The sequence below is a fragment of the Glycine soja genome, chromosome 11 (assembly GCF_004193775.1).
Source record: "Glycine soja cultivar W05 chromosome 11, ASM419377v2, whole genome shotgun sequence".
Classification (NCBI taxonomy): Eukaryota; Viridiplantae; Streptophyta; class Magnoliopsida; order Fabales; family Fabaceae; genus Glycine; species Glycine soja.
Window position 1 is genome coordinate 41,973,669 of NC_041012.1, and position 26,830 is coordinate 42,000,498.

The 26,830-nt window shown below is 32.2% G+C and overlaps 3 protein-coding genes across 7 annotated transcripts; 2 read left to right on the forward strand and 1 right to left on the reverse strand.

Annotated features, from left to right (window-relative positions):
• The first annotated feature begins 2,505 nt into the window (after positions 1 to 2,505).
• LOC114373308 (E3 ubiquitin-protein ligase ATL41-like) lies at positions 2,506 to 3,198 on the forward strand. The gene has a single exon (XM_028330798.1). It carries the CDS (start codon positions 2,506 to 2,508, stop codon positions 3,196 to 3,198), a length of 693 nt encoding a protein of 230 aa, XP_028186599.1.
• A 5,703-nt stretch (positions 3,199 to 8,901) lies between these two features.
• LOC114376659 (probable pre-mRNA-splicing factor ATP-dependent RNA helicase DEAH9) lies at positions 8,902 to 20,562 on the reverse strand. Of its 2 annotated transcripts, none has more exons than XM_028334867.1 (22): positions 20,167 to 20,562; positions 20,022 to 20,096; positions 19,845 to 19,934; positions 19,546 to 19,625; positions 18,694 to 18,772; positions 18,482 to 18,567; positions 17,269 to 17,338; positions 15,822 to 15,917; positions 15,377 to 15,482; positions 15,150 to 15,196; positions 14,965 to 15,048; positions 14,824 to 14,877; positions 14,168 to 14,268; positions 13,157 to 13,247; positions 12,234 to 12,398; positions 11,467 to 11,556; positions 11,197 to 11,268; positions 10,938 to 11,036; positions 10,760 to 10,846; positions 10,199 to 10,252; positions 9,982 to 10,061; positions 8,902 to 9,396 (listed from the first exon to the last, which is right to left on the reverse strand). In XM_028334867.1, the coding sequence occupies exons 1-22, from the start codon at positions 20,422 to 20,424 to the stop codon at positions 9,249 to 9,251; spliced, it is 2,112 nt and encodes a 703-aa protein (XP_028190668.1). In that variant the 5' UTR covers positions 20,425 to 20,562; the 3' UTR covers positions 8,902 to 9,248. The 2 variants fall into 2 exon arrangements, with proteins under 2 accessions (XP_028190668.1, XP_028190669.1); XM_028334868.1 differs by having other exon boundaries at positions 18,703 to 18,772; positions 20,167 to 20,424.
• An 839-nt stretch (positions 20,563 to 21,401) lies between these two features.
• LOC114373834 (glutamate receptor 2.7-like) lies at positions 21,402 to 26,607 on the forward strand. Of its 4 annotated transcripts, none has more exons than XM_028331379.1 (6): positions 21,403 to 21,673; positions 21,745 to 21,931; positions 22,030 to 23,315; positions 23,741 to 24,047; positions 24,391 to 24,788; positions 25,290 to 26,607. In XM_028331379.1, exons 1-6 carry the CDS (start codon positions 21,653 to 21,655, stop codon positions 25,788 to 25,790), a joined length of 2,700 nt encoding a protein of 899 aa, XP_028187180.1. In that variant the 5' UTR covers positions 21,403 to 21,652; the 3' UTR covers positions 25,791 to 26,607. The 4 variants fall into 4 exon arrangements, with proteins under 4 accessions (XP_028187179.1, XP_028187180.1, XP_028187181.1 ...); XM_028331380.1 differs by having other exon boundaries at positions 21,756 to 21,931; XM_028331378.1 differs by having other exon boundaries at positions 21,402 to 21,931; positions 24,391 to 24,716.
• The last annotated feature ends 223 nt before the right edge of the window (positions 26,608 to 26,830 follow it).

Sequence of the window (26,830 nt, forward strand, 5' to 3'; positions counted from 1 at the left end):
TGTAATTCTATATTTAACACATATTTATTAAGGAGTTTAGTTCAATTGATTGAATATGGTATGTGAATGTTATAAATCACATGATCTTGTGTTTGATTTCTATGGAGAAAAAAATTATACTTATTTTCATATTTCAAATTTTAGTTGTTCATATTTATTTCTCATAATTTGATCTTCTAAGTTTAATTATTCACATTTAATCATGATAATTTTCCAATTATTACAATCAAGTTTCTCATATCATATATATTTCGTCCAATAACTAGTGAGAATGTTATGTAAATATAACGTTTCATTAATTTGTATAATTTGACATAGGGAAATACGTATAAAGTATTTAAATAAAAACAAAATTTTATAAACTATCACAAATCATTTCTTATTTTATATATATATATATATATATATATATATAGAATAAATAAATGGGAAAATTTATAAAGAAAAGAAAAGGATTTATTTATTTATTTTTAGATACATAAATAATAACATTTATATATCTTAAACAAATAGAAGACTATATATATTAAACTAATAAAAAATAAGGTTTTTTTAATTTTTAAAATTTTGGGTTAATAAGTTAGCCTGACCTACTACAAATCAATCTATATCAAGCTAATAAATATTTTGGGTAGGATTGGATTGAGATAAAATATTTTTTAGCCTAAATTTTATTAGCTCAATTTATGTTTTCAACAAGCTGAATCCCCTTTTGGCACCACTAAGTCAGAGTTATTACAATACTTTTAAAAAAGTATATTTTTACCATAATAATTTAGTATAGTTAAAGTCATCACCTTTTTAGTAATGTTTTCCAATACAAGAGATGAAAGATTAAGAGCAATGCTACTTGCTACATAACTGAAAGAATTGATAGAATTAATCCAAAGATTAATAAAAATATTCAATTTGATTCTTGGATTGGATGAGTTATGATAATAATTTCAAAATTAGTAACCACGCTAAGTCATTTTGACAATATATTTGTGGAATTGTGGTTGTTCAGATTTATTTTCTTTTAAATAAAAGATCTCGTACATCATTTAAAATATTTAAAGTTACCCAGGAATCAAACATTTAAATTTAAATGAGTGTCTTATGAATATTGAAAGTGGAAAAAACAATATTATTATCAGTAAATTAGATCCTTCAAAAATCATTAGTTAATTTGAGAATTGAGACAATACAAAAAAAAAAAACTTTTGGATAAAAAAAATAAAAATTAACCATTAATTTTCTGTCTAATATGTAGATTTTTAACTATTATCAGTTGCTAGCACTTTTTATTCTATTTTGGTTAAATTGTGATTTTAGTCCCATTAATTTTTCAAATTTATTATTTTTGTCCTCTTAGATTTTAATTATAACATTTGATCCTCTAGTCTTATAAATGAGTGATTTTGATCCATCTGATATATTATTAATAAATAATTATGATTAATTAAGTTATTAAGTTAATTACAAATTAATCAAAATTATTAGTTAATAAAAAAATTAAATAAAAAATTATTAATTTTAAATTTCCACAATATTGTATTCTGTTTCTTTGCAAACACCTTTTTTTTACCTTCAATGTCGCACATGACTCCATTAGTGACATCACACTATGGTTAATAGTCTTTTATTAAAAAGATTTAATGATTAATGATTTCAATTTAATTTAATATCTTTAATAATTACTATTATTAGTTAATAATCTATTAGGGATTAAAATAAAATTTTTATAAAATTAAGATGACCAAATGTTATAATTAAAAATTAAAGAGACCAAATCATGAATTTGAAAAATTAGGGATCAAAATTATAATTGACCCCTTCAATTTAATAGAAAATATTCTTTCTATCTACCTAAGTGAAAATAATTATGTGCTCCAATACAGTTAAGGTCATTTCCATAAATTTTAAAACTAATGCTGCCTTGATACTGAATCCCAGATATTAGTAAATGAATATCTGATTAATATTTATTCTATACGACGTACCATCTTGAACCATATATATTTTTTCTTATTTTCTTTTTAAATTGTAATGCATGAAATTTCTAGTCTTTTTATTGAATAATACAAAAGAAAATAAAGATGATAAATATTATTTTATTCAATTTGATAAGTTATTATCCATGGGTCAATTAAAATATAGGAAAAAGTAGCAGCGCGTGATAGCATAGTTTATTAATGTGTACAACAAGTCAAAATCTAAACAATTTTTTTCAATGAAATTAACTCTGTAATGTAGCGAGAAGTCTACAATTGACCCCATGGATCAATAACTCCACATACCCGAGAAACTCGTTTATCACCCCAAAGTCAATAACATTGACGGAAACAAAATTAAGATTCAAATGAAAGGCTTCAATTTAATTTTCGTGTTCCAATCTTCTTTTCCACCCACCAAACCAACCAATAATTTCCACCTGAAGCCGGACAATATATTCCGTAGAAACAAAATAAATTAACCAAAACCATATCTCCATATACCTTAGATTGAAATTGAAACCAATCAAGCATGTCTAAAGACAAAGATGGTGAGGAGCCACTTGGTATAGGCCTTCAGGTGATGCTAGCAGCAGCTTTCTCATTATTTGGTATGATCTTATTAATCATCATCTTCCATTTTTGTGTAAAATATTTCATTAGACGCCAACAAAGGAGACGCCAAAACGACCTTCTTTATCAAATCAGCACTCAAATTGCACCAATTGATGTGAGTTCTGTGGAGCCACGCAACTCTGGCCTTGACCCTTTGATCATAGCTTCCCTGCCTAAGCTCTTGTACAAGCAAACGGACCAATTCAAGCAAGGTGAAGAAGTTGTAGAGTGCTCGGTTTGCTTAGGCACTATTGTGGAAGATACAATCAGTAGGGTGTTACCAAATTGTAAGCACATTTTTCATGTTGATTGTGTTGATAAATGGTTTAATTCTAACACCACATGCCCAATTTGCCGCACCGTGGTTGACCCAAAGGTGCAACCAGAACATGGTCATTTAGGTGCCACACGGCTTCACAACCAAGTCCAACCCACAGCACCACCAGCTGAGGGTGGTGATGAGCTACCAGATGGTAATGAATTGGAGAGGGTGGGATGTTCAGGTTTGAGAATAGGATCTTTTCATAGGATGGTTAGTAACAGGGAAAGATCCGGGAGAAGGACTCAGAGCTGTGATGGATCTACCATAGTAGATATAGAAAGACACTAAATTAAGTAGTGAATATATTGTTAATTATTTGTTAATTTTCTCCTTTCATTTGGATATATTCCTTAGTTTAAATTAGTATTGGTATGTTTTCATTTGGATATATTCCTTAGTTTGAATTAGTATTGGTATGTTTTTTGTAATGAGTGTTGGATTGTTTACGTCACAATTTTCTCGCTTGTTTGTCAATGCTTGTATTTCAATTTATTTACTTAGGATACCAAATAATATTATGTGAAATTTGATTTATTAGTTTAATTATTTTGTCACCATAATATTAATATTATGCTTATTGATCATTAGTTTTGGTAAAAAAAAAAAACTTATTTAATCATCATTCAAGACTTTATTTAATAAAATAAACTCAATTTTAGTCAAATTAACCACTTGGTGAATTAGTCCAACTTCTCATCAAATTAAGTATAAGTTACACTTTTTTTTCAACTTTTCAATTGTTATATTTTCATTTTTTCTGAAATCTAACTTTTCTTGAATAAAAAAACTTGAGAGATATATTTCTTATCAAGTCCAAGAAAAATAACAACAAATAACTGAATCTTTTGAATATATTCTCATAATTTTTCACTCAAATTAATGTATGAGATATCATTACATTTCTGGATGAAATTGATATATATATATATATATGTATGTGCGCCTGCGCCTTAGTTGGCTCCTCCAACTTACCACCATAAGTATACATCTTTAAGAAAAAATGAAAGTGATAATTTTTGTTGCTCACACATTAGACCACCTGTTTGTTATATTAACAACTGGCATTGATAAAAAAAAAAATACTACCAATTACTCAAAATTTAAACTACAATTTAATTTCGTTCTTGACAGATTTTTTTCTTTATTAAAAGTAACTACTAAATACTAATGCCATTTTTTAAGAGTACCTATTAATGACTTTAATATTTGATAAGAGAATTCCAATCTATAATTGGATTTGGACGTTCTGCTGCTAACATAAATGAAAAAGGACTATTAATTATGATGAAGTGAGGATGATCATCCTAATGAGTAAAGATTACATGATCGACCCATTCATGTGGGTGCTTTTATATATTTAATTATGAAATAAAATAAAAAAAAATTTATATATGTATTATAATTTTGTTAATTTTATATCATCCTTTAAAATTAAGGTTCACAAACCAATACCAGATAAAGGTAGAATATAATTATGATTTTATGTAAAAAAAATCAAATAAAAACATAATTAACACAAATTGTGACCAGGTAGGACACAACCAAGTGGAGACCTGAGAACAAAAGAATTGGGCAAGAGCCAAACATATCAAAACTTGGAGACAATAGAGAATAATCCTTTAAGGTGTTAGTACCAAGCACAAAGCTAAGACCAAGGAAAAAAGCATGAAAGAAGGAAGAATCCTAGAGACTAAGAAAAGTTGTACAAGAATGATAAAAAAAAAATTAAAATTTAATTTTTATCCTTTTTTTTAAATATGTGATTTTAGTTCTCTTCTTTTTTAATTGACATATTTTATATTATTAATTTTAAAAGTTTACTATTTTAATTCTCTAATTTTTTAATTGAGACATCCCGTCTCTCATTTTTTAAAATCTATGATTTTAATTTCCTTATCAATTTCAAACTTGTTATTGATGGTGTACTCCTTAAATTCTTTTTTAATAAATCAAGTTTGTTAGCAACTAAATAATTTAAAAAAAAATATCATGTGCATAACATGTATAGAGTACATGCATCAACTTTGAGATTGAACACAATGATTTTTTAATAGTAGGAGACAAAATGTCTTAATTAGAAAATGAAGGACTAAAATCGTAAATTTTTAAAAAATGGGACATAAAATGTTTAAATTAAAAATAGAAAAAGAGAACTAAAAATATATATTTAAAAAAATAGAAAAATAAAAATTACATTTTAACCTAATATACAAACTTTTTACTGTTTATGAAGTGGTTTGGGCAAAAATATATAGATTTCTAATATGTTCAAGAAGTGAAGAAAAGGAAATCCAAGAAGCTACAAACACCGGTTATCCCCTTCTATTTGTATAAAAGACATTGAAAATAGAACAATTTATCAATGTTGTCTACCCAAACGCTTCTAAGCTTCACCCAGCTTGCATGCACAAAAGTATTTCCTGATCCTGAATCCTCTCTGCATGATTAGTGCTTAGTTTCATGGACTTGTCTCTCAACAACTCTAAGGAAAGTGAAAAAACCACATTATGGTGGCAGAAGTGGTGAACAAACCAATAAATATATATGCACACTGATGCACACTAGAGATGAGTATAGCCATTAGAGATGACAAATAAATATATTTTGGATTATGGATTAAAAATAGATAGCATGTAAGGATAAAATAAATCAATTTTTATTCTATTTGCACACTCATGCATACTCATCTTTTTTTTTTCTACCATGAATGTTACCCAAATTATTCAACTTTAATTTCATACATTAATCATTTGTATTTAATCACTTAGTTTAGTTAATCAACCTATGAGATTAGGATAAGAATATGTGTCTTAACTCTTAACAACATTAAAAACAATACTCTTAATAAAGGACTACTGAAATCTCTTTGTTTAAGATATTTTTTAAAATTTAGAGAGGAAATATATTAAGTGATTCATAAGATCTTAATTATCAATATTATAATTAATGATTATTATTTATATTTTACCTATAAAATATATTTTTTGCTGAACCAAATCTAGAAAGATTTTAGTAACATATCTTTTAATATATTATTTTTTCACATAATTTTATTAATTAGTTATCTGAATTCTGTTAATTATAAAATAAAACTCACAAACTTTAAAAACCAAAATGAAATGATAATTGTTGATTTAAATATTGATTTTTGAAGAGACAGTTTAAACGTTGATGGTTGAAATTATAATAAAATGAATAATATATACCTATAGAAAATATTTCAAGTTGTTAAGATTTTAATTTTAACTATTAAATTTTTAATCAATCATTGTTATTTATATTTTCGTTGGAAAATATACTTTTACTGAGTCAAATCTTGAAAAAAATACATATATTTTTTTATTGTTTAGTTCTATAGATTAAAGAACTTAGAAATTAAATAACTGTTTATTTAAGAGGATTTACATTTTTGTTTCCCATCATTCCAATTCCTATCCTTTTGCATGAAATTTCATCCCCACATCCTCCAATTTCAAGAAAAATAAAGATAAAATTATATTTTTAGTCTCCCATTTTAAATCTAATTTCGCATTTGGTCCCCCATTAATTTAATTCACAAATTGGGTCCCCTATTTTATAAAATCCTGTCATGTTGATCCCTAGAACCTCAATTGGAGATACGTTAAATTTAACGGTCACATGTAGAGGCTCTTGAAATTCTGCACCGAACTCTCTCGCTCAATGCAAGCATTTCCAAGGAATCTCTCATATGACATGTGGTAGTCAATGTCTGAACCTTAACTGTCAACGTCTTCAGGGAACATTTTAAAATTTTACAAAATAGGTAGATCCAATTTTCAGGGAACATTTTAAAATTTTACAAAATAGGTAGATCCAATTTGTGAATTAAATTAGTGGGAGATCTGCTAAATTGAAACTAAAACAGGAGACCAAAAGTACAATTTTACTAAAAAAAACTATACCTTCTTCGCCTACCTATATCAAGCAATCTTCCCAATGTTCCTTATGCTCCAATATTTGATGATTTAGGTTCCACCACACACTATCAACCATAACATCTATGTATGGTGACTGTGGATTAATAGACAAAATCAGGTGAATCTGAATCTCAACACATAATGAACCAATTCATACAAAACCTGAGAATGTATTCAATGAGTATAATTTAACTATTCCAACGAGAATGAATCGGTACTCTCATTCTTCTAGTACAGTTTTTTTTTTTGTGATATATCTTACAATGTGAGTCTATGACTGGTTTCATTGATTGTGTTATACATTTATATATGAAATACATGTAGGCAAATCAATTTGGTGGGAGAGGGATTCCCTCCCGTCGGCTTTAATCATTTATTATTATCCCAAAAATAACATCCTTTAATGAGAAAAATTAAGATTCTGTCTCATTTTTTACTGGACAATGCTTATTACATATAATTCTAGAAAAAAAATAAGAATTAAATTAGGGACAGAGAACTATTTTATGTCATTATAAAACTTCAAATTTTGCAAGTAGTATGTAATTATTTTCTTAAAATTTAGATAATGACATAATTATAAAAAGTAAAGTCTTATATATTTTTAATACAATTGAAACATAATACAAAAAAGTAACTATTTTTATAAACATAACTATGTAAACATTTGTTCCTTTGTCTAAAAACTAAAAAATACAAAAAAAAAAATATTCCTTTATAATATAATATTGATGGAATTAGATTAAACGATTTAATCCTTTGTTTTGTTCATCCTAATTACAATGATTTGAAAACATTATTTCATTATTAAGTTTAGAATTAAAAATAAATATGTCAGCTTATACACATTTAATGAATGATTTAAATTTAGAAAACAGTGATAATTGTATTTAAAAAACATCATGCCTCAAACTCATTTAAACACTTAATTAAGCATTTTAAATAAGTTGATAAACTATAGTATAGATTATAATTATGCAACTTATTGTGAAATATTGTTTCCATGTAACAAAGTAAGTACTTATTATCATAGTTGAGATACTATTGCAGTTTTGGTTTTTAGTATAAAATGATATGTTAACATATTAGAAATATTTTTAAAACAATGACATTTAGCAGAAAAAATATGATTAAAAATTGTATATAATGATCATGATAGGGACATTAATTCCTTGGATAATACTTTAATTTTACATACAATTTAAGAGAAGTGGTATCAATTATATATAACAAAAAGTGATCATTCGAAAATACTGTTTGAATCAATAAAAATATATTTAATAAACAATTTACTTGTGATTTAAAAATAAAAAATCTTATTATTCTACATAAATATCTATAACAATACATATAATACATAATTTCACAACATTAGTTGAAACAAAATATTGTTTTATCATTGAAGAGAACGAATCTAAAATATTGCCCTTTATCATGAAATGTGAAAGGATTGAAAACAATTTTTATGTGAAGTTTAATTTAGTTGAAGTTCATAATTCTATTGTCAAAATTGATTGAGCTTGATGTTTGGCATGAAAGATTTGATCACACTAATTTGAAGTCATTAAAGTTTATGCAAGATGAATTTGACATGATAAATCCTGAGAGTAATTAAATTGGATAAGACAGTGGTTTAAACTGAAATTGATGGCCAACTTGTAGACATAATGACTAAAAAAACGCTTTCTATATCAAGTTTGAAGATCATGGAGAGCTTAACACTAACACAACAAATTTCAAGGAGTAGTCATGAAAAAATTGTTATTCGAATTTTGAATAAGTTTTGATAGAAAAATTGTTATTTGAATTTTGAATAAGTTTTGATAAAAAAAAATTGTTATTGATGTGTATTTTTATCTTTTTTTTAGTTAATTTAGTTTTAAATAAATCTGATGATAGATTTGATTGATTAGAAATTTTAAATTAATTGTGAGCCTTTACATAGATATTCTCTTTTATGAATTTGAATGATAATTTTCCTCCAATTTAATCTCTTTTTTTTCTGCAAGTTCCAATAGTTTTATATTTTATTTTACAAAATATGCCCATCACATTTAAAGAATAAAGCATTACACTTTTCAAAAGCCATAGCCCACGATTGCCTTCAAAGATTACAAACAAGAAAACATTCTAGAGTTTGCAATTTCTTAATAAAAAAATAAACCTTTTCGTTCCTTATCCTTAAACAATAATTAACAACTATAAAGGCATTGAGACAATAACAGCCCTGAGGACTACAGAGGATTAAAAAAGACTTCCAATAGCCTTGACAAAGTATGCAATTTACACACAGGAGAGTCCTAACACCACTGGTTAATCTGCTCTACTTGAACTGAAATTTGTCATATATTAACAATTTCTTTCCTTCGCCTCAGACACAGTTAATTAGCCTACGGCAAATCAGCGAAGAAGATGATTAGATTGCTGTAGCTGGTAGAAGTGAGGAGCAGCCTCCAATAGACATGAGGGATCTATGGTTATGACATTACGCATGTATTGTCGATCAGTTGATACAAGAGAATTGTAAATAACCCACTTTGGATTTACTCTGCAAAAGAACACAATTTTAGGTTAACTTCAGATACAGAGATCATCTATTAAAATATTTCATTGTATCCCCTAGAAAAAAAGGAAGAAAAAAGATACAAAAGTCAGAAGTTCAACAGACACCGGAAGAGACTACAGGATTTCTGTTTTAGTATTCCAGGTTACTTGATAGGCAGAGGAATATGGGCCAACAGCAGAGCAATGAAAGGCCTAAAAGGGGGAGCAACCCACCCAAGCGTTTAGAAGATTATGTTTGAAGGATCCTAACAGATTCTGTTATTCACGGATATGCTCGCACTAAAGGAGAATCTGCCAGAATAATTGTTATTTGTTATTGCACAATTCTGATTATTGCTTTTTGCATTTTGTTATTTTCTGTATTTGTCATTTAGCAATTTGCACGAGTTATATATACGGTCTGAAATAGATGAAGCAAAAGTTATCAGTCTCCTTCTTCCCTTGTTTAGTCTGGAGGTTCCTTATTCCTCGAATTCAGACAGCTTGATACCCAACATTACTTGATCTTCTAAAGCAAAAATAGTAGTGCACATAATACAAAACTTTCACAAACTCAGTTTGTACTAACCTGAATAGCACTGATGATGGATGAATATAAACTTCCTGTGATCCTCTTAACGTCTTATACATCCCGTTATGACTGTATTCCTTTTAACAAGGTACAGAAACAAAATTTAACCAAGTCAAATGATTTGCTTCACTACAAAATTTGTGGTGAAAAATGGTAATATACATGAAAATGAAAGAGAAACGCATGTATTTTAGTGTGTCAAGAAGTATCTCACCTCTAGATGGCATGCATTAGCGAAAAAGCCAGCAGTGACTGCTTTTCTGACCACCTGGAAAGGTATAACATTTAAATATGCACCTTATAACCTAGCCCCATTTTAAAGAAAGTGTACAACTTATTTGGACTTATGACATAAGCACTCATGTATGTGTTTGGAAGAGCTTATGAAAATATTAAAATGACTTATGACACGCCCATAAGTTGTTTTTAGCTTATTTCAATAAGCTCTCCATGATAGCTTATGAAAAAAATATATAGCTTATATAAAAACAGTTTAACCGTTTTTTCCCCTTCAATTACTAAAACAACAATAGGACCTTAATTAAGTTGTTTGTCCAAACGGGCCATAAAACCAAGGAACTGAAAGTGAAATCATGTAGTAGGGCGAAAAACCAAAGAATGGGACAGGATCAATAAAATAATAATTACACTAGTGCAGAGCTTTCCATAACTTTGACTATTTAAGCACCCAACAGAGAATAAATCAGGAGAAGATTGAAGACAGTTTTAAAAAAATAAATCATAATCAGTAAGTATAAAGAAAAAAAAAACCAACCTGCATATCACTTTCGCAAGATTTTAAGACTAAGCCTATCCTCTTGGCAATTCTTTTGAGTTGTTCTCTAACTTCAAGAACCTTTCTCTGTGCAATTTAAGCATCCATGTCAACATGAATATTGGAAAGGACATATTGAAATGCCTAAATTGTGCAAAATTGCTAACCATATACACACCATGGCATGGTAGTTTACATAGTTCTTGTGACACCACTGTGAAGATTTACCAGACTGATGAAACCCCTTATATACATTAAGGAACGTTACATGGTCACCCTGTAATTGTACCAATTATCAAAAGATCACATTTACGAATAAAAAAAATACTTCATACATCATATTGCTACAGATAAACAGTTATATCACACAAATAATGTAGAGGAAATTACGGTTTTAAATAGAAAAAGTGAGTCAGAAAAAACGCAAACTAAAGTACCTCCGCAGCAGCAAATCTCAATTTTGCTTCATCTGATTCCTTTTGTATCCCTCTCCCTGAGATCCAGATAGACTGTATACATAGATAATTTGAAATTAAGGTCAACTGCTCTATACATTAATGTTCAGCTATATATTTGTGATGATATACAGATAGAGTTCATTTAATATTTCCCAATGTCAGCATGAAAATTGATTCTTACACAGAATTTTATTAAAATTTGTATCTAAAACAATTATTTATGGTCATGACTACAGCAAAAAGATTCACCTGGACGGAAAGAACAGCAGCAATGGTGATTATCTCCTCTGAACACCCAAGTTGACTGGAAGCAATTATCATTTTTGAGACCATCGGATCCTGGCAAATGTAGTGATAGTGGTTGTGTCAGTAGAGGTAACAATTATAGAAGCAATCATGATACATGCTAGTGATGGCAGCAGCAATAGTAGTGATGGCAACAGTAGCAATGGTTGTGGTGGCAACAATGCTGGTACATCGTAGCAACAATTGTGGTAGTGGTGGTGGTGGAGCAAAACAATTGCGTAGTAGCAAGGTGAAAGCCTGAAAGGTGGAAATTTTCTCTATCCAATCCTACCTGTTCCTAACCTAGCTCCCTCTTCTGGATAATTTTTGAACTAATGAACATGACAGGATAAGCTTATCCTATCTTGTCAGCTCACCAAACAATACATTAAAAACACAGGATATGATAGCTTATTCGTCCTATCTTTTTTTATCCTGACCACTAAATGACTCTCTTAAAATGTGGGTTTGGGTCTAACTCAACCCCAAAAACTAGCTCTTAGGGTGAGGGTTGCCCCCCCCCCCCCCCCCACACACTTATATACTCTATATTGGTTTGATCTCTAACCGAAGTGGGGCTTGGATTTTTCTCAATAGACTCTATATGTCTACTGTACTTAGGACTAACCCTAGGCCCATGGTGAATAAAACAAGTCTTTATAATTCTACAAATAGAGATGAAGCATTTAACAAATGAATCAAACATGATTTTTGTGGTAAGAGAAATTTACAAGTGGAATCTCTGCAACTTGAAATCCAGTTGGTGAAGTCAGCTTAGCATCATCATCCAAAACCCTAAGTGAGTAGAGAATTTCTAATGCTCGGATCATTGCTTCAGTAGATGGAGACGCTGGCCAGTCAAAGCCCAAGATATTATCAATCCCCAAGGCCTTTAACTGGAAATAACCAGAAAAAAGTGTCAAGTAATTAATTTTAGGATTGATCATTAACTTGATCTACCGACACACACTATTACATCGAACAATATTCCAGTAATAGCACTCCAATGAAATGATATCAGTAATATCAGAAAAGGTAGAGGTGATAATTGGACAATCCATCTCATCAAACACTATACTACTAAGCTTTTTCTTTTGTGGATAAAATTGATAAATTTTAGTAGAGGTGATGGACAACTAAGGGGAAGAGGCTAAAGAATGCAACAAAGTTGTTCAACATCTTCCATATTAGAAGAGAAACCCCCCTTAAAATTAGCCATAAGCCAAGTAACAAAAATACCAGACCATGAAAAAGAGTTAGTAAATACCAGGCCAGGAAAAAAATAAAGGCGCACTAAATTCATTGGAAGAAAAGAGTTGATAAAATGAATTGTCAAAAACACTGAAGTTTCGAATGCAACTTCCTCTTTCCCTCTCTCTGGTTAATCTTGATTTTTTTTAATTAAATTATCATATATGGGGAACAAATACCCTTTTTTATTATTTATTAAATTCAAACAAATTCATGATAATTCAAAATAGCAATGATGCAACTTTTCATTAGTCGTCATTCTATTGATCAGAAAAATATCATCCCAGTCAAAAAGTTCCATGCTAGGAGAAAAAGAAATAACAGATAATGGTGGTAACACTAAAAAATAAACCAGGCTAAAATACTTCTGTTTCTGTGAAATTATTCCATAACAGTTACTAACCTGGATAACGCAGGAGACCATACTTGATCTCTGTATCTCTGGAATCCCCTCATTAGACATGTGGTTAAGAAAATATTCTTCTGTATATAGCCTGGTTGCAATCATGGGCTCAGTGAATGATTGCCAAAGTTAACATTTACAAGATACAAATTACAATTTGAGATGTTGACACGGTAACAGGAACACAAAACAGAATACAATAAACAACCATTAAAAAAAATTAGTAAAACACAATGACCATTATTACACCGCGAAATTGAAGAAGCAATACCAACTTCATGAATGGAATACTTAATATGATATCAGAACACACACATATGAGGAGGAATCAAATTACACCGGTATAACTTTGACCACTATTACATCATTTCTATAACATGATATAAAATGCGATTTTTATTGATCCAACCGATGAATTATATCTATGTATTACCAAGATCTTTTGTGTCAAATTTTGTCAAAATTGAACAGCAGCAAGAAGGTAATCAAATAATTCATATTTTAGTATTTGAAATGTTTATATTACATTGATTTTAATTTATATGAAAGAGGTAGCAAATGATTTTGGATTAACATGAAATTTTGCATATGTGATCTATGTGAAAGAAACTTTTAATCCAACGGTGAGTTTTAAGAAAATATTATCTAGTTGAAAATTATAAAATGATGTAATAGTTGTCAAAGTTACACCGGTGTAATTTGATCCCTCCTCTCTCTCTTTCTCTATATATAGAGATATATATGACTCTCTCCATATATAGAGAGAGAGAGAGAGACAAAGGAAGGTTATGACCACAAACTACAAAGTAGACAGGAAAAGATATCCTCCAAACCAGATTAAAAAAATTAAGTTAATATTTAGTTAAATAATTGTGGTTCTTTGGAAGAAAATCAGTTACCACATACAAAAGTCGATCTCTTATCTCTGAAGCAACAGGTGACTAGGTTAAAAAATCATAATTCATAGTGAAACATGTTCATTAAACAGTTGAAGGTAACTAACTACTACACCTGTAACACTTTCCTGGTCGAACTCGTCCAGCCCTACCAGCTCTTTGTCTAGCAGAAGCTCTAGAGATTGGTGCCACAACCAGATTTTCAATATCAGAAATCTATTACAAAGCATGGAAGAAAATTAACCTTGGAGACATAAAAAATCTGAGTAAGGGAGAGGAGAAGAATGGAGAAGGGACAGCTTCCAGAAATAAAATTACACTTGGAGACATCAAGAAATCTGAGCCAACGAGAATTAATAAAAATTTAGTGGATAAATTCTAATAAAGTGAATAATGAAGAAAATACAGAATAAATGTTAATTTAAAATTCATTAGTATATCATAACTGAGAAATCGTCATCCCAATATATATTGAAAATTTTAAGGTTTTAAATCCTTCATGAACCAACAATGACTTGTATAAAATTTAAATAAGTTACATAAAAAATTGATGAAGCTTTTTTAAATTTTTAAGAAAATACCAGGGCAGAAGTGGAAAGTGAAGATAACTCCTCTGCAGTGGAACAATCTTAGATGAAAAATGGAGATCAAAAACGAAACTTGAATGGAAGTAAAGATAGATCAAGTGACATTTATAAACCAAAAACAGGAACAAATCAATATAGGGATCATTACTATATCTCTTTAATAGAAACAACAAAATGAAAATACCGGATTGTAGAACCGCTGTTTAGAGAATCCACTGTCAACAACATAGACAATTCCCTGCATGATTAGAAAAATAAGAATGGATAAGGAGGATCTTGTCTCTAACCATAGGCATAGTCAAACTTATGGTAAAAGAGATGTTACTTCCAACGTCAGTGATGTTTCTGCTATATTAGTAGAAATGATCACTTTTCTCTTTCCTCGAGGGGCTTGAGAGAACACTAACTCCTGAGAGAATGTAAAACAAGTATCACTCCATTCAGAAATTACAATTATAATAAGTATAGAAACAAATTTTTGACAAGTAAACCCACAGATGTATTTCTAACCTGTTCAGCGCGTGAAAGTCCTGAATACAGGGGCAAAACAATCAATCCTGGAACAAAGAAAATTCCATGCATTAGTTGTATCTCATTGAAGACTTAAAGATATGAAATCATTTTCTTGTTATGTTCGGAAAACACAAAAATTTATACATATTTTACTCATTTTTGTTGTCAGTAATTAAAGACATCAAAAGCTAACAGTCCAAATAATAATTATTCAGAGTGTGTACCTGAAGAGTGCTTTCCAGTAGTTTGAACCTCATCATTAAGTAACTGAACAGAAGCATCAATATCATCTTGTCCAGTAAGGAACACTAGAACGTCTCCTGCAGGCTCCTAAGGAGAGATAAGAAAGACCAAACAACCATTTCAATCCATTTTGTTTTTGTTTTAACTATTTAGATAAATCTGACTTTCTGCTTACATCAACAGCAGAAATGTATAGTTACTAGTTACTATAGTATGCATCAAAATGAGCACTCATATTTTGGATCAAGAGTACACTACACTGATTTAAAATGCCTCACAAATAGAATGCATTAGTTGAAGTTATCCTGTTTCGATATAAGATAACATACCCGCTCATGGATCAAGAGTACACTACACTGATTTAAAATGCCTCACAAATAGAATGCATTAGTTGAAGTTATCCTGTTTCGATATAAGATAACATACCCGCTCATGGATCAAGAGTACTGTTGAAACAGCAGCTTGAACATAGTCTTGGACAGGTTCCTCAGAATAATTAATTTGTACATTGAAGCCTCTACCCTAAAAATCATAAAGCATAAAGCATAATAATGTATTTGTATTTTGTATATCGAAAACTTTAACCTGGAAATCACAAAGTCATAGCAATGCCCCACTTAATTAAAATATTTCCAAATTATATTGTAGTTCTGAAAAGTGAGGTGTTTCTTTGTGAAAATTAATATTAAATGGAAAAGAAATACACCAGGGAGATGATACAGACAGGCAGGAAAAATTTAATAATAATAATAACAATTGTAAAAAAAAGAACAAAGGAAAGAAGGAAGATAGCAATACAATAGCAGCCCAGTTCTGTCATTGGATCAGATACCACACTGAAACAATCATAGGCAGAGAACTAGAGAGAAACCAATACATAACCTTGTTGAAAGCAAATTCAAGGGCAAGGGAGATGCAAGTGACCTTAAATATGAATATGTTTTGCCCAGTGTTATCAAATGGCGGCCATGGCGGAAAAGCGTGGCGGAATTTTGAAAAAACGCCACCGAATAGCGGTGGTGTGGCGGGTTGCTAATGGTGGCGCCATGGCGGGTCATGGTGGAATAGCGGGAAAGGCAGAATAGTGGCCTTTTTTGTTTTTTCGCAGTAGGTGTTGGGCTGACCTGACCCAACCCTACCCGATAATATATTTTGAAAAGCGCAGCAGCCACGAACAGAAACAGAACAGCAGCGAACCAGCACCCGCACCCAGCAGCCACCACTACCAGCAGCGACGACCGGCAGCAGCATGACCCCGCGAAGCAGCGACCAGCAACCGCACCCAGCAGCGTCGCAGTGACCAGCAGCACCATGAACGGCGGTGACGAACGGCAGCATGATGCATGGCAGCATGACGACGAAGACGAATATTGTGGACGACGGACAGTGGTGCCTTTTTTTTGTTTTTTTTTTTCCTTTTTTTTTCTGTTTGACATCCGTTTTTTATGTCTGCAGCTTTTTTTTCATTTTTCTATTTGACACTCTTTTTTTATTTTTGACAGTCCCATTTTTATTTTTTTTCCTATTTGACGTCACGTTTTTTTTTTCTGTTCAGTCCTCTTTTATTGTATGAACTCATGAAACTTTTTTAACTTTTTTAGTTTATTTGAATGCAATCCATTGTTTTTTTCAATTTCAATGAGTTTATTTAGTGTTGGTACTTTGTTATTTATAATTATATATATGTATTCTTTTTTTGTCCGCCATGACATCTGCCCTTTTCCACTACACCATCCACCATATTTTTATGGCGGATTTTTGGCTTTCCGCCATGAACCGCGATCCGCCATTAACAACACTGGTTTTGCTTCAAACAAATGCACTTAGAAAACAGTAGGCATGAAAGCACGAGTCATAATCCCAAAAATAGTACCTCAACTGATAAGATTACAGGTTCCACTTGTAGTCCATGCTCCTCGTTTTCAGGTTCTCGGCGCTTTTTTCTGTTAATAGAACACATTGTTGTATAAGTGACTGCTTTTTCAGGTGACAATCAACATCTGAATACTCAACACAAAAAATCCAGAATACTTTTAATTTTAAACAATTCAGTAATTTGGTATTATATATTAGATAATAAGTAACAGGTATGGTGAATTGGACACAATCCTAATGGTTGTAACTAAGTACAACAAGTACAGAACTAGTCAGCTTAACAGTGAATCCAGGAGAGTTTGTTAGGCACTCCTATATAGGTAATAGGCAAAAAGAGGGATCTGCATATGCTGTAACAATCTTTTATATGTGGCAAGAAGTGTGGGAAGCATGAGGTGAAGTTAGAGGCTGGGTGGGGATATAAGGGAAGAGGGAATGAGAGATACGCAATCAATTGGGTAGTCTTAGGTGGCTCTTGCCATAGGGCAGATAAGTATACTTATGATATTTTCTTTCTTTTTCAACATTTTTCTGCATTTTCATATTGTAATTAGAGCTTTGTTGTCTGGATTTACTATAATCCCTATAGTGAATTCTGGTTTTATCAGTTATGCTTACCAAATGGGAAAAGTAAGCAACTAATATAACAATGTTAATATTAGACACTACTAGACAGGCATGCTAACAATAACAAACAAATGCTTACCAAATGTGGCCAAATTTTACCCATAGTCTAAAGAAAGGAGAAACAACCAAACTGGATTAAATATGGTATTGCAAAGGTTATATTTTTTTTTTCCATTGTGCTTTTGTGGGTGCAGCAGAGAGGAAGAGTGTTGAAACATGACAGTTTAAAGCTACTGATTAGACAATGATCTAGCATCACAAGGTCATTTCTTTGAGAGAATAATATTAGCATTACAAACAACTAAATGCAAACAGATATAGGTGTATTTATGTATGGATAAAAATGTCCTCCACTGATGATGAATTTGGATTCTGATAGAGAAACCTTATCTTTTTGCAGGTTTGTTTTTTTGGTGGCTGTCTAAATATGATCCAGGTGAATCTTAAAATCAGACAAGCAATTTTCTTGATAAAATCTTGTGACATTTTTATGAAGATAAATTCTATGAATACAGCTTTCAGAAGAATGTTGAAGTGTAAATAAAAGTCTGAACAATTGAAACATAGCACGAGCAGAAGAAAACCTCATTCGAAAGAAGTCAGACATCGACTTTGCTTCAATAGTAGCAGATGAGATAATCAACCGCAACTCTGGCCGACGCCGTTGAATCTAGAAAAGTAGCAAACAGAATTCATACAAATTAAAAGATTAAAAAAAATTAAAAATAAAGAGGCCAGTTTTTAATTACCAAAAAAAGAACAGCATTTTATTCCTATAGATATGTTGTGCCCGTACATTTAATACCTTTTTCAATAGTCCAAGCAAAATGTCAGTTGATATTGACCTTTCATGAGCCTCATCCAGCATTATAACACTGCAACAAGTATTTACAGAGGTCGGCGTAAAAGGAGTTCAGAACAGGAAAAGGGAATATAGCATCTTTTTCATAGAAACGAATATAGGGTCCTTGCTACTTGGCATGGCCACAAAAAAAAGGTGTAAAATTCAGTATAATGAACACTATTTATATAACAATTTAACAATTAGCATTTGCATGGACAACATTTAAAGTCTCAATAGTCAATTAACTTGTTTTGTATAAGAGCTAGACTAATATCCCCTGAAAACCTCTGTTGCTATACTGCCTATGGGGAGGGTTAGGAAATCTGTTAAATTAAAAACTGGCAAAATTCAAGGGCACCAAAAAGAAAGATACACAAGGACAATCTCGAAGTCTGCTAGCGACTTCATAAAGAAGGAAAAGAACACCATTAGTCTTGATGTTTTAAAAAAGAACATAACAAAAGATAGGATGCTGAACTGCCTTCATACAACTGCCATAGTAGGAGATATAAGGTTGGTTGGGCGGTTAAGAAAGAAGAAAAGGAGGGAAAGGTCGTGGGTTCGATCCCTCTTGCTAACAAGAAACTAACAAACTAACAATTGAAATTTGTCGATAAAATAAAATACAACTGCCGCAGTTTCTCTAGTTCATGCTCAAATGCTCGTCCAGGCACTTTGACATCTAACTCACAATTTCTGTACACATAATAATGTCATTTTCATAATAGTTATACAGGTAACGTATGCATGTAACATTTGAAGTAAATATTTCATCGAAATGTTAAAAAAGGTGATAACAAGTACCTGTATTTGGTCAAAAGAGGATCGTCCATCATTTCCCTTAGCAGCACTCCATCAGTTAAGAACTTTAGCACAGTTACATCCTGTGCTGACACAAAACGAGAAAAAAAAATGTTGTAACAACTCCACTCATTCGTTATCATCTAATCAACTCTCCTCTTCTACTATTTATTTTATTTCATCCTTCTTGTCTGTGATATTAACATAAATTATATATACGCAAGTGTGTGCAAGAGTAAAATGACAACAAACATAAGATGCAAATAAGTGATAATTGAAGAGAGTCAGAGAGAGATGCTCACCGGTTTGGTAACATCTTCAAACCTAATGGTGTAGCCAACCTCTTCACCGAGTTTTACTCCCATTTCTTCGGCAACTCTGGAAGCAACAGCCTGTAAAAGCAAAGAGATAAGATTTGCGATCAGAGAGAACTGTGAATGATGAATTGAAGAATGAGTGATATGATGCGAAGAAGTGACCTGAACGGCAAGTCGCCTAGGTTGAGTGCAAGCAATGAGTCTGCCACCAGCGGCCCAACCTGCTTCCTTCAGGTACTGCAATGCACAATGCAAACTGTTAGTCACATGAAATTTGCATTTGAATTTGAATTTGGAGGAAGATGACCTGAGGAATTTGAGTGGTTTTGCCACTTCCGGTTTCGCCGACGATGATAGTGGTGGCGCGAGTCTCGACGAGGTAGAGAATGGCGGTGCGGTACTTGAACACAGGCAAACGCTGGCGCTGCTTATCGATGCTGGCGTAGCCGTATCGAGAAGAAGAAGAGGAATGGTGAGAGCCGGACAAGAAGAGAACACCGCCTTCTTCATCGTCCACCACGCGACCCTGAGGCCTCTCCGTCCCTGGCTTCCAGAACTGCGACATGTTTGGTTTGTTCAATTGTTCATCGCCCCAACGCACGATGACCGCCGACTCCTTCAGAATTCTCCTCTTGGATCCTTTTGCTCCAGAGGACCCAATTTCACTTGGCCCAAACCCATGTGTGTTTTGTTTTAGAAACAGAATAGTTTAGTTTATGTCACTTAATTAAGTGCTGTTGGCTGAAATTCTGACCTTAGGTCTTATACTAAAAAAGTAGTGTGTAGTCTTTAGTTTGATATCTAAGTAAGGATAGATTTGGTCTTATACTAAAAAAGTATTACATTAAAGATATTGATTTAAATAAAAAAAAGAATTTATAATTCATTTTAGAAAATATAAATTGCATAATACTATGTAGAGTTGGGCAAGATTAATGGATTTTGTTGAGTCTAAGTTATTATGTTTGGCGGAATCTCGAGCTTGTTTAGATTCACCAAGTATATATTTCCTTAAATAAATGTCCGGGAAGCTTAAATAAAATATATCATATGAATTAACTTAGTTTTAAATATAAAAAATTACTTTTGTTTTTCAAAAAAGTTATCTCGATATTTTTTCAAATATGTTATTTTAAATACAAGATTTTGTTTTGAAAGATTTTAAGTACAAGATGAACAAATTTATAAACACAATATGACTTATACTAATGGATTTTTATAAAGCTTATATGAGACTATTTTTTTATTTTACCTTTGCAATGTTTTCATGAGATAAGCTCAAAACAACTTAAATAAATTTTAAAATTATTTTCAGAAAAAAATCTAAAAATGTTTCAATAAAGTGACAATTCTTAAGTATTAGCTGCAATAAATAAATATAATAAACACAAAGAAAATTAAAATAAGCTAATTTTCGTACGGGAAAGGGATGAGGTCCAATTGCGATTCCTCAACCTCTTCTCAGCCATCCGTATTGACGTTTCAAATGTCTAACTTAATATCATATTGTCATGAAATATCTTTCCTATTCTCCATTTACTCAGCCAGGGTCCAATCCAAGAATAAAAAACGGAAAATTTGTTACGTTTCAACTTAATACTACTACTAGTCAAGATACAAACTTTCAAACTGATATTTGCAGCAGAATGATCATCACTAAAGTTCTAACATTCCATTCTATTATAGGATCATGATTTCTGAGCATACATATTTCATTACAAGAATGTAACATCACTCTGTCGAAATTTAAGTTTTAAGTCAGTTATATTACTTGAGAGCCAATATGAATTTTCATGCCCAAACTTACAAAGCAGGTAAATATCTTTTGCTTTGGCCTTCTCTAAAAATCTTGCTTCTCCTATTCAAGTGCCTTATTGGAGCTCAGGTTGCCTACAGTTTCCAAAATACAAGTGTTGGCGTGGTAATTGATGCCAATTCAGAGGTTGGAAAACAACAGAAGAGAGCCATGCATATTGCAGCTCAAACTTTCAATAATAACTCAAAGAATCACAACAACATAATCCTTTTCTTCCACGACTCTGGTGGAATCCCTTTACAAGCAGCTTCAGCTGGTAAGCACTATTTGATGATGAATATTTAATTATTTTTTTACTTTCTTAATTTCATTTAAGCACTCTTTATAGAATATCTTGCTGCTTCTTGTTTCCAGCTGAAGAACTAATCATGAAGAAGAAAGTTAAAGTGATTGTTGGCATGGGGACATGGCAAGAAGCAGCTCTAGCTGCTGACCTTGGAAACAAAGCTCAAATTCCAATTATTTCATTTTCTTCTCCTTCAATAGTCCCTCCTTTAATGCAACATCGTTGGCCTTTTTTGATTCAAATGGCTAAAGATCAGGCTGCACACATGAACTGCATAGCAGATATTATCCACGCGTACAACTGGCAGAAGGTTATAGCTATATATGAAGACAACCCTTATAGTGGTGATTCTGGATTGTTAAGCCTCTTTTCCGAGGCTCTCCAAAAGGGTAACGCGCAGATTGAGAACCGATTGGTTCTTCCACATTTCACTTCTTTATCTGATCCAAAAGGGGTTGTTCTTGATGAATTGCTTAAGCTGTTGCCACTAAAATCTCGTGTTTTTGTTGTACTTCAAGCATCATTCCCTATGGTAACTCACTTGTTCAGAGAAGCCAAGAAGATTGGATTCTTGGGGAAAGATTCGGCTTGGATAATCAACGAGGGGATCACAAGTATGTTGGACTTTGCAAATAAATCTGTTTTATCCTCTATGGAAGGTACTTTAGGAATCAAAACCTACTATTCTACAAATTCTACTGCTTATACTCATTTGCAGGAAAATTTCCAATCTGAGCATGCTGAAACAGCAGGCACTAAACCAGGATCAGATGCATTACGAGCTTATGATAGTGTTATAATCATTACAGAGGCCTTAGAGAAAATGAATAGAAAATCTAGTAACTCAAAGCCAAGGGTGTTCTTGGAGAAAATTTTATCTAGCAATTTTAATGGTTTAAGTGGTAATATAAGATTCCAAGGAAGTCATCTATCCAACACTGCAGTATTGAGAGTCATCAATGTGGTTAATAGGGAATACAAGGAATTGGACTTTTGGACCCCAAAATTCAAGTTTGCTGGATCTCTTGAAATACTGAAAGACAGAGAGACAAGGGGTGATTATGCTACAAATAACTTAGCTGGCCCAGTGGTTTGGCCAGGAGGCCTAATTTCTGCTGATCCTATTGGATGGAAAATGCCTACGGATACAGAACGTTTAAAAGTGGCAATTCCCACAAACCCTGCTTTTGTTAATTTTTTGAAGGAAGACTCCCAAAAGCAATATAGTGGTTTCTGTATTGATCTTTTCCACGAGGCACGGAAAATTCTGAGTGACAAGTATTCTGGGATGCCTTATGAGTTTCACCCCTTTAATGAATCCTATGATAAACTTCTACAGAATGTCATAAACAAGGTAAAATCTTTGCCTTCTGAACGCATTAAGTTCTAGTATGCTTGTGTTTGCTATTTTCGTCTCATCTTCAATATATGCGTTGCACACCACAACATAACATTACCACATAGACCAAACATCATATGCATATCAAAACTAAAGCAAATTGTTTCTTAATTTACTGCCTTAGTTGACCTTTGTATTTGAACAATCCAAAACTTGTATTCTCATTCTGCACCAAATTGGCACAAACAACATCATTTGTCAAGGAAAATATATTCACCCCGAAGCATTTTTATTGTTTGAATGTCTCAACCCAAAATGCTTTCTGGTATACTTTTTAAACTATATCCTCTTATTAGAAATTTTTAGTATTTCAATTTTATTCTAAAACAGAAAGGGAAAAGAAAACTAATGCTTCTGTTTTGGACAAAAATCAATTGCAGTCCCATGATGTTATTGTAGGAGATGTAACAATACTTGCTGAACGATCAAAGGATGTGTGGTTCACTCAGCCATACACTGAGTCAGGCTTATCACTTATTCTTCCAATAGAGACTGAAGGGTCAGCATGGTTGTTTATGAAACCTTTTAGCTCGGAAATGTGGATCGCAACTATTGGAATCCTCATCTACACAATGTTTATCGTATGGTTCCTGGAGCATCACTTGAATCCAGATTTTGGTGGACCATTGAAAAATCAGATCAGCACAACACTGTGGTTTGCTTTTTCTTCTCTATTTTTTGCTCATAGTAAGTATAAATGTATAAATAATGAAAACTCTCTCACTTTCCTTTTTCTTAGTATTACATTCAGAGCTAAAATCGATTGGTAATTTAGTATGGGCCATTTTCGTTTGTGCTATTTCTGAGTCAAGCTGCCATCTTGTACAAATCTTATACACAGTGGCTTCAAAAGTATGGATAAAACAATATATAAAGAGTAGCACTTAAGAGTTGCAATACTTCAAAAAATCGTGTTTAGAGAAAAACTTTAAATGTTAGATTTCATAAGGATTTCTTCTTCGATTGGAAAACCTAAAACCTTGTTTTTGCAAACTAATTCTGACACATATCTGATTTTGATGTGCCTCAGAGGAGAAAATAAACAGCAACTCTGCACGAGTAGTAGTTGGTGTATGGCTATTTCTTGTGTTTGTTCTAACCTCAAGCTACACTGCCAATCTTTCGTCATTACTTACTGTCAAACGATTGAAATCTGGAAGAGATGTTGAGTGGCTAAAGCAAAACAACTTATCAGTTGGTTGTGATAACAGCAGTTCGTTTGTAAAGAACTACATGATAAATGTGTATAATTTCACACCACAGCAAATAATAGAGGTGGATGGTGAACATGACATTGTGGATAAATTCAAAAGCAAAAATATTTCTGCCCTCTTTCTTGAGAGCCCGTATGAGAAGGTTTTCTTGAATAAGTACTGCAAGGATTACACTGCAATTACAGCTACCTATAAATTTGGAGGACTGGGCTTTGTAAGTGCTTACTGCTTACAACTCCTTTTCCAACCGTAGTTATGTATTTAGCACTCTCAAATTCTGTTTTATACTACGAATGTCAGATGAGTTTGTTCATTTTTTACTCTGTAGAGTTAACTTCCACAAAAAAAAATTTAGAGATGCAGCAAAATTACTCTAAAAATAGGAGGAATTATATAGGAAAAACTTAGTGGCTGCCCTTTTAAGTGTTGGTGGTGTTCTCTAATTAGAAATGGAGTTTCAGCTAGTAATCTGCTTGATAAAAAAGGTTTGCATTAAAAGATCAGCACAACTGAGGTAAAAATCCAATTAGAAAACCTTTGAAATGGAAAACAATATGCAAAACACCTAAAATCATGGTTTAATCTATCCAAATTATATTCATTCTGAGAAAACCTTTGGAAATGGAAACTTGTTTTGTAGTCCTTGAATTGATATTATACTAAATAACAGAAGATTTCAGACTTGTTTTTCTTCCACTGACTATCATATGTGCAGGTATTTCAAAAAGGATCTCCCATGGCAAAAGACTTTTCTGAAGCCTTTTTAACACTAGCGGAAAATGGAGCACTAAAAACTTTGGAAGAGAAATGGTTGACCCCTTCCAAGGAATGCTCAAACGGCTCAACATCTCCAGAAACTGAGAGCCTGACCCTCCACAACTTTTGGGGTCTCTATATCATATGTGCTGCCATATCCACCATATGCTTTGTGATGGCCTTATTGAAAAATCACTTAAATAAGCATAACCATATTGAAGAGGAAGATCAACATCAAGACAGTGCAACAGCTGATGATGATAGTGTTTGGAAGAAAGCACTCAGAATTGGTACAGGCTTTTACAATAATGTGAATAACAAAACTTTAGGTAGAGCTGCAACTTTTGGTGGAATGCAGCTTACACGTCGCCGGAATTCCTCAAGATGGCAGAGCATAAGCACTTCTGATGATGTGGCTAATCCACAGAGTTCTCAATCAGCAGTCAAAGATATGCTGTAAACTACTACTAATATGGTGTAGTCTGCATAGTTGACATATAACCTTGTCCCTTGAATATGTGGTCAAGGATTCAATCTAAGTTTGTGTGTATGGAAAAATCTAATCCGGATCAGTTGGGGTTACTTTGCTCCTGAGCCTTAATTTCAAACAATTTCATGAAATAGCAACTAACAAGTGCTGCTTTCCTACATTGCTCCAAGAGTCGACATTGAGAAAGCAACATAGTTTTTTGCGTTCAAGAAAAATTGCATTCCATTGAACATAGTCTAAGCCATTTTATAGCTTTACAAGGAAAGTAGATAAAAGGAAATAGCAGCGCACGACTTAGATTCTTAAGAGTTAAGATCGTGCGTGGTATTTGACTAAGTTCAAAAAGAGAAAAAGAACAACCAACTAATTAATCCCTTAATAATAGGGATTATTGAACGACTACTAATCCTACCACATAATCGTCAGTCAGCTACTTGGTATGGCTAGTGGGAATGTACAATAATAATAATAATAATAGAGACTACTGAAACAATAGTGAAACCGTGAAGCAAATCCTAAACAAAACACGTTGAGGCAGTAAGCCCTAATTACTAAGAAACTTGAACAATCATAACATGCTGTTGCTAGATTTAATTTGGCGGCGGAGGCGGTGCTCGGCTTCTAGGATATGGCGGCTTAATTTGAATGGGTCCATTAGGTTTCGGAGGCGGTGGAGTCGGGATCCTGCGTTTAATTGTCTTGACCTGCAGCATGTGAGGGTGAGGGAAATTCAACAATGACCTGTGATCAGAATCGGAAGCATTGGTTATGAAACTAAAATAGGAAAGTAGCAATGCATGCACAAGGATCAAGCCAATCAACAGTGTCTTAGAGCCCATAATTGTTGTGTTTAGCGGGGAGTCTGGATTATGATATGTATACAGATGTGAAGATGGCGGATTTGTTAATCACTTAATCAAAGCACCAATTTCCAGGATAAAGTTGCCAAATTTCTTAGCAAGCTTCTGTGAACGACACTTGTCATATTATTTATGGGTGTATTTTTGGTT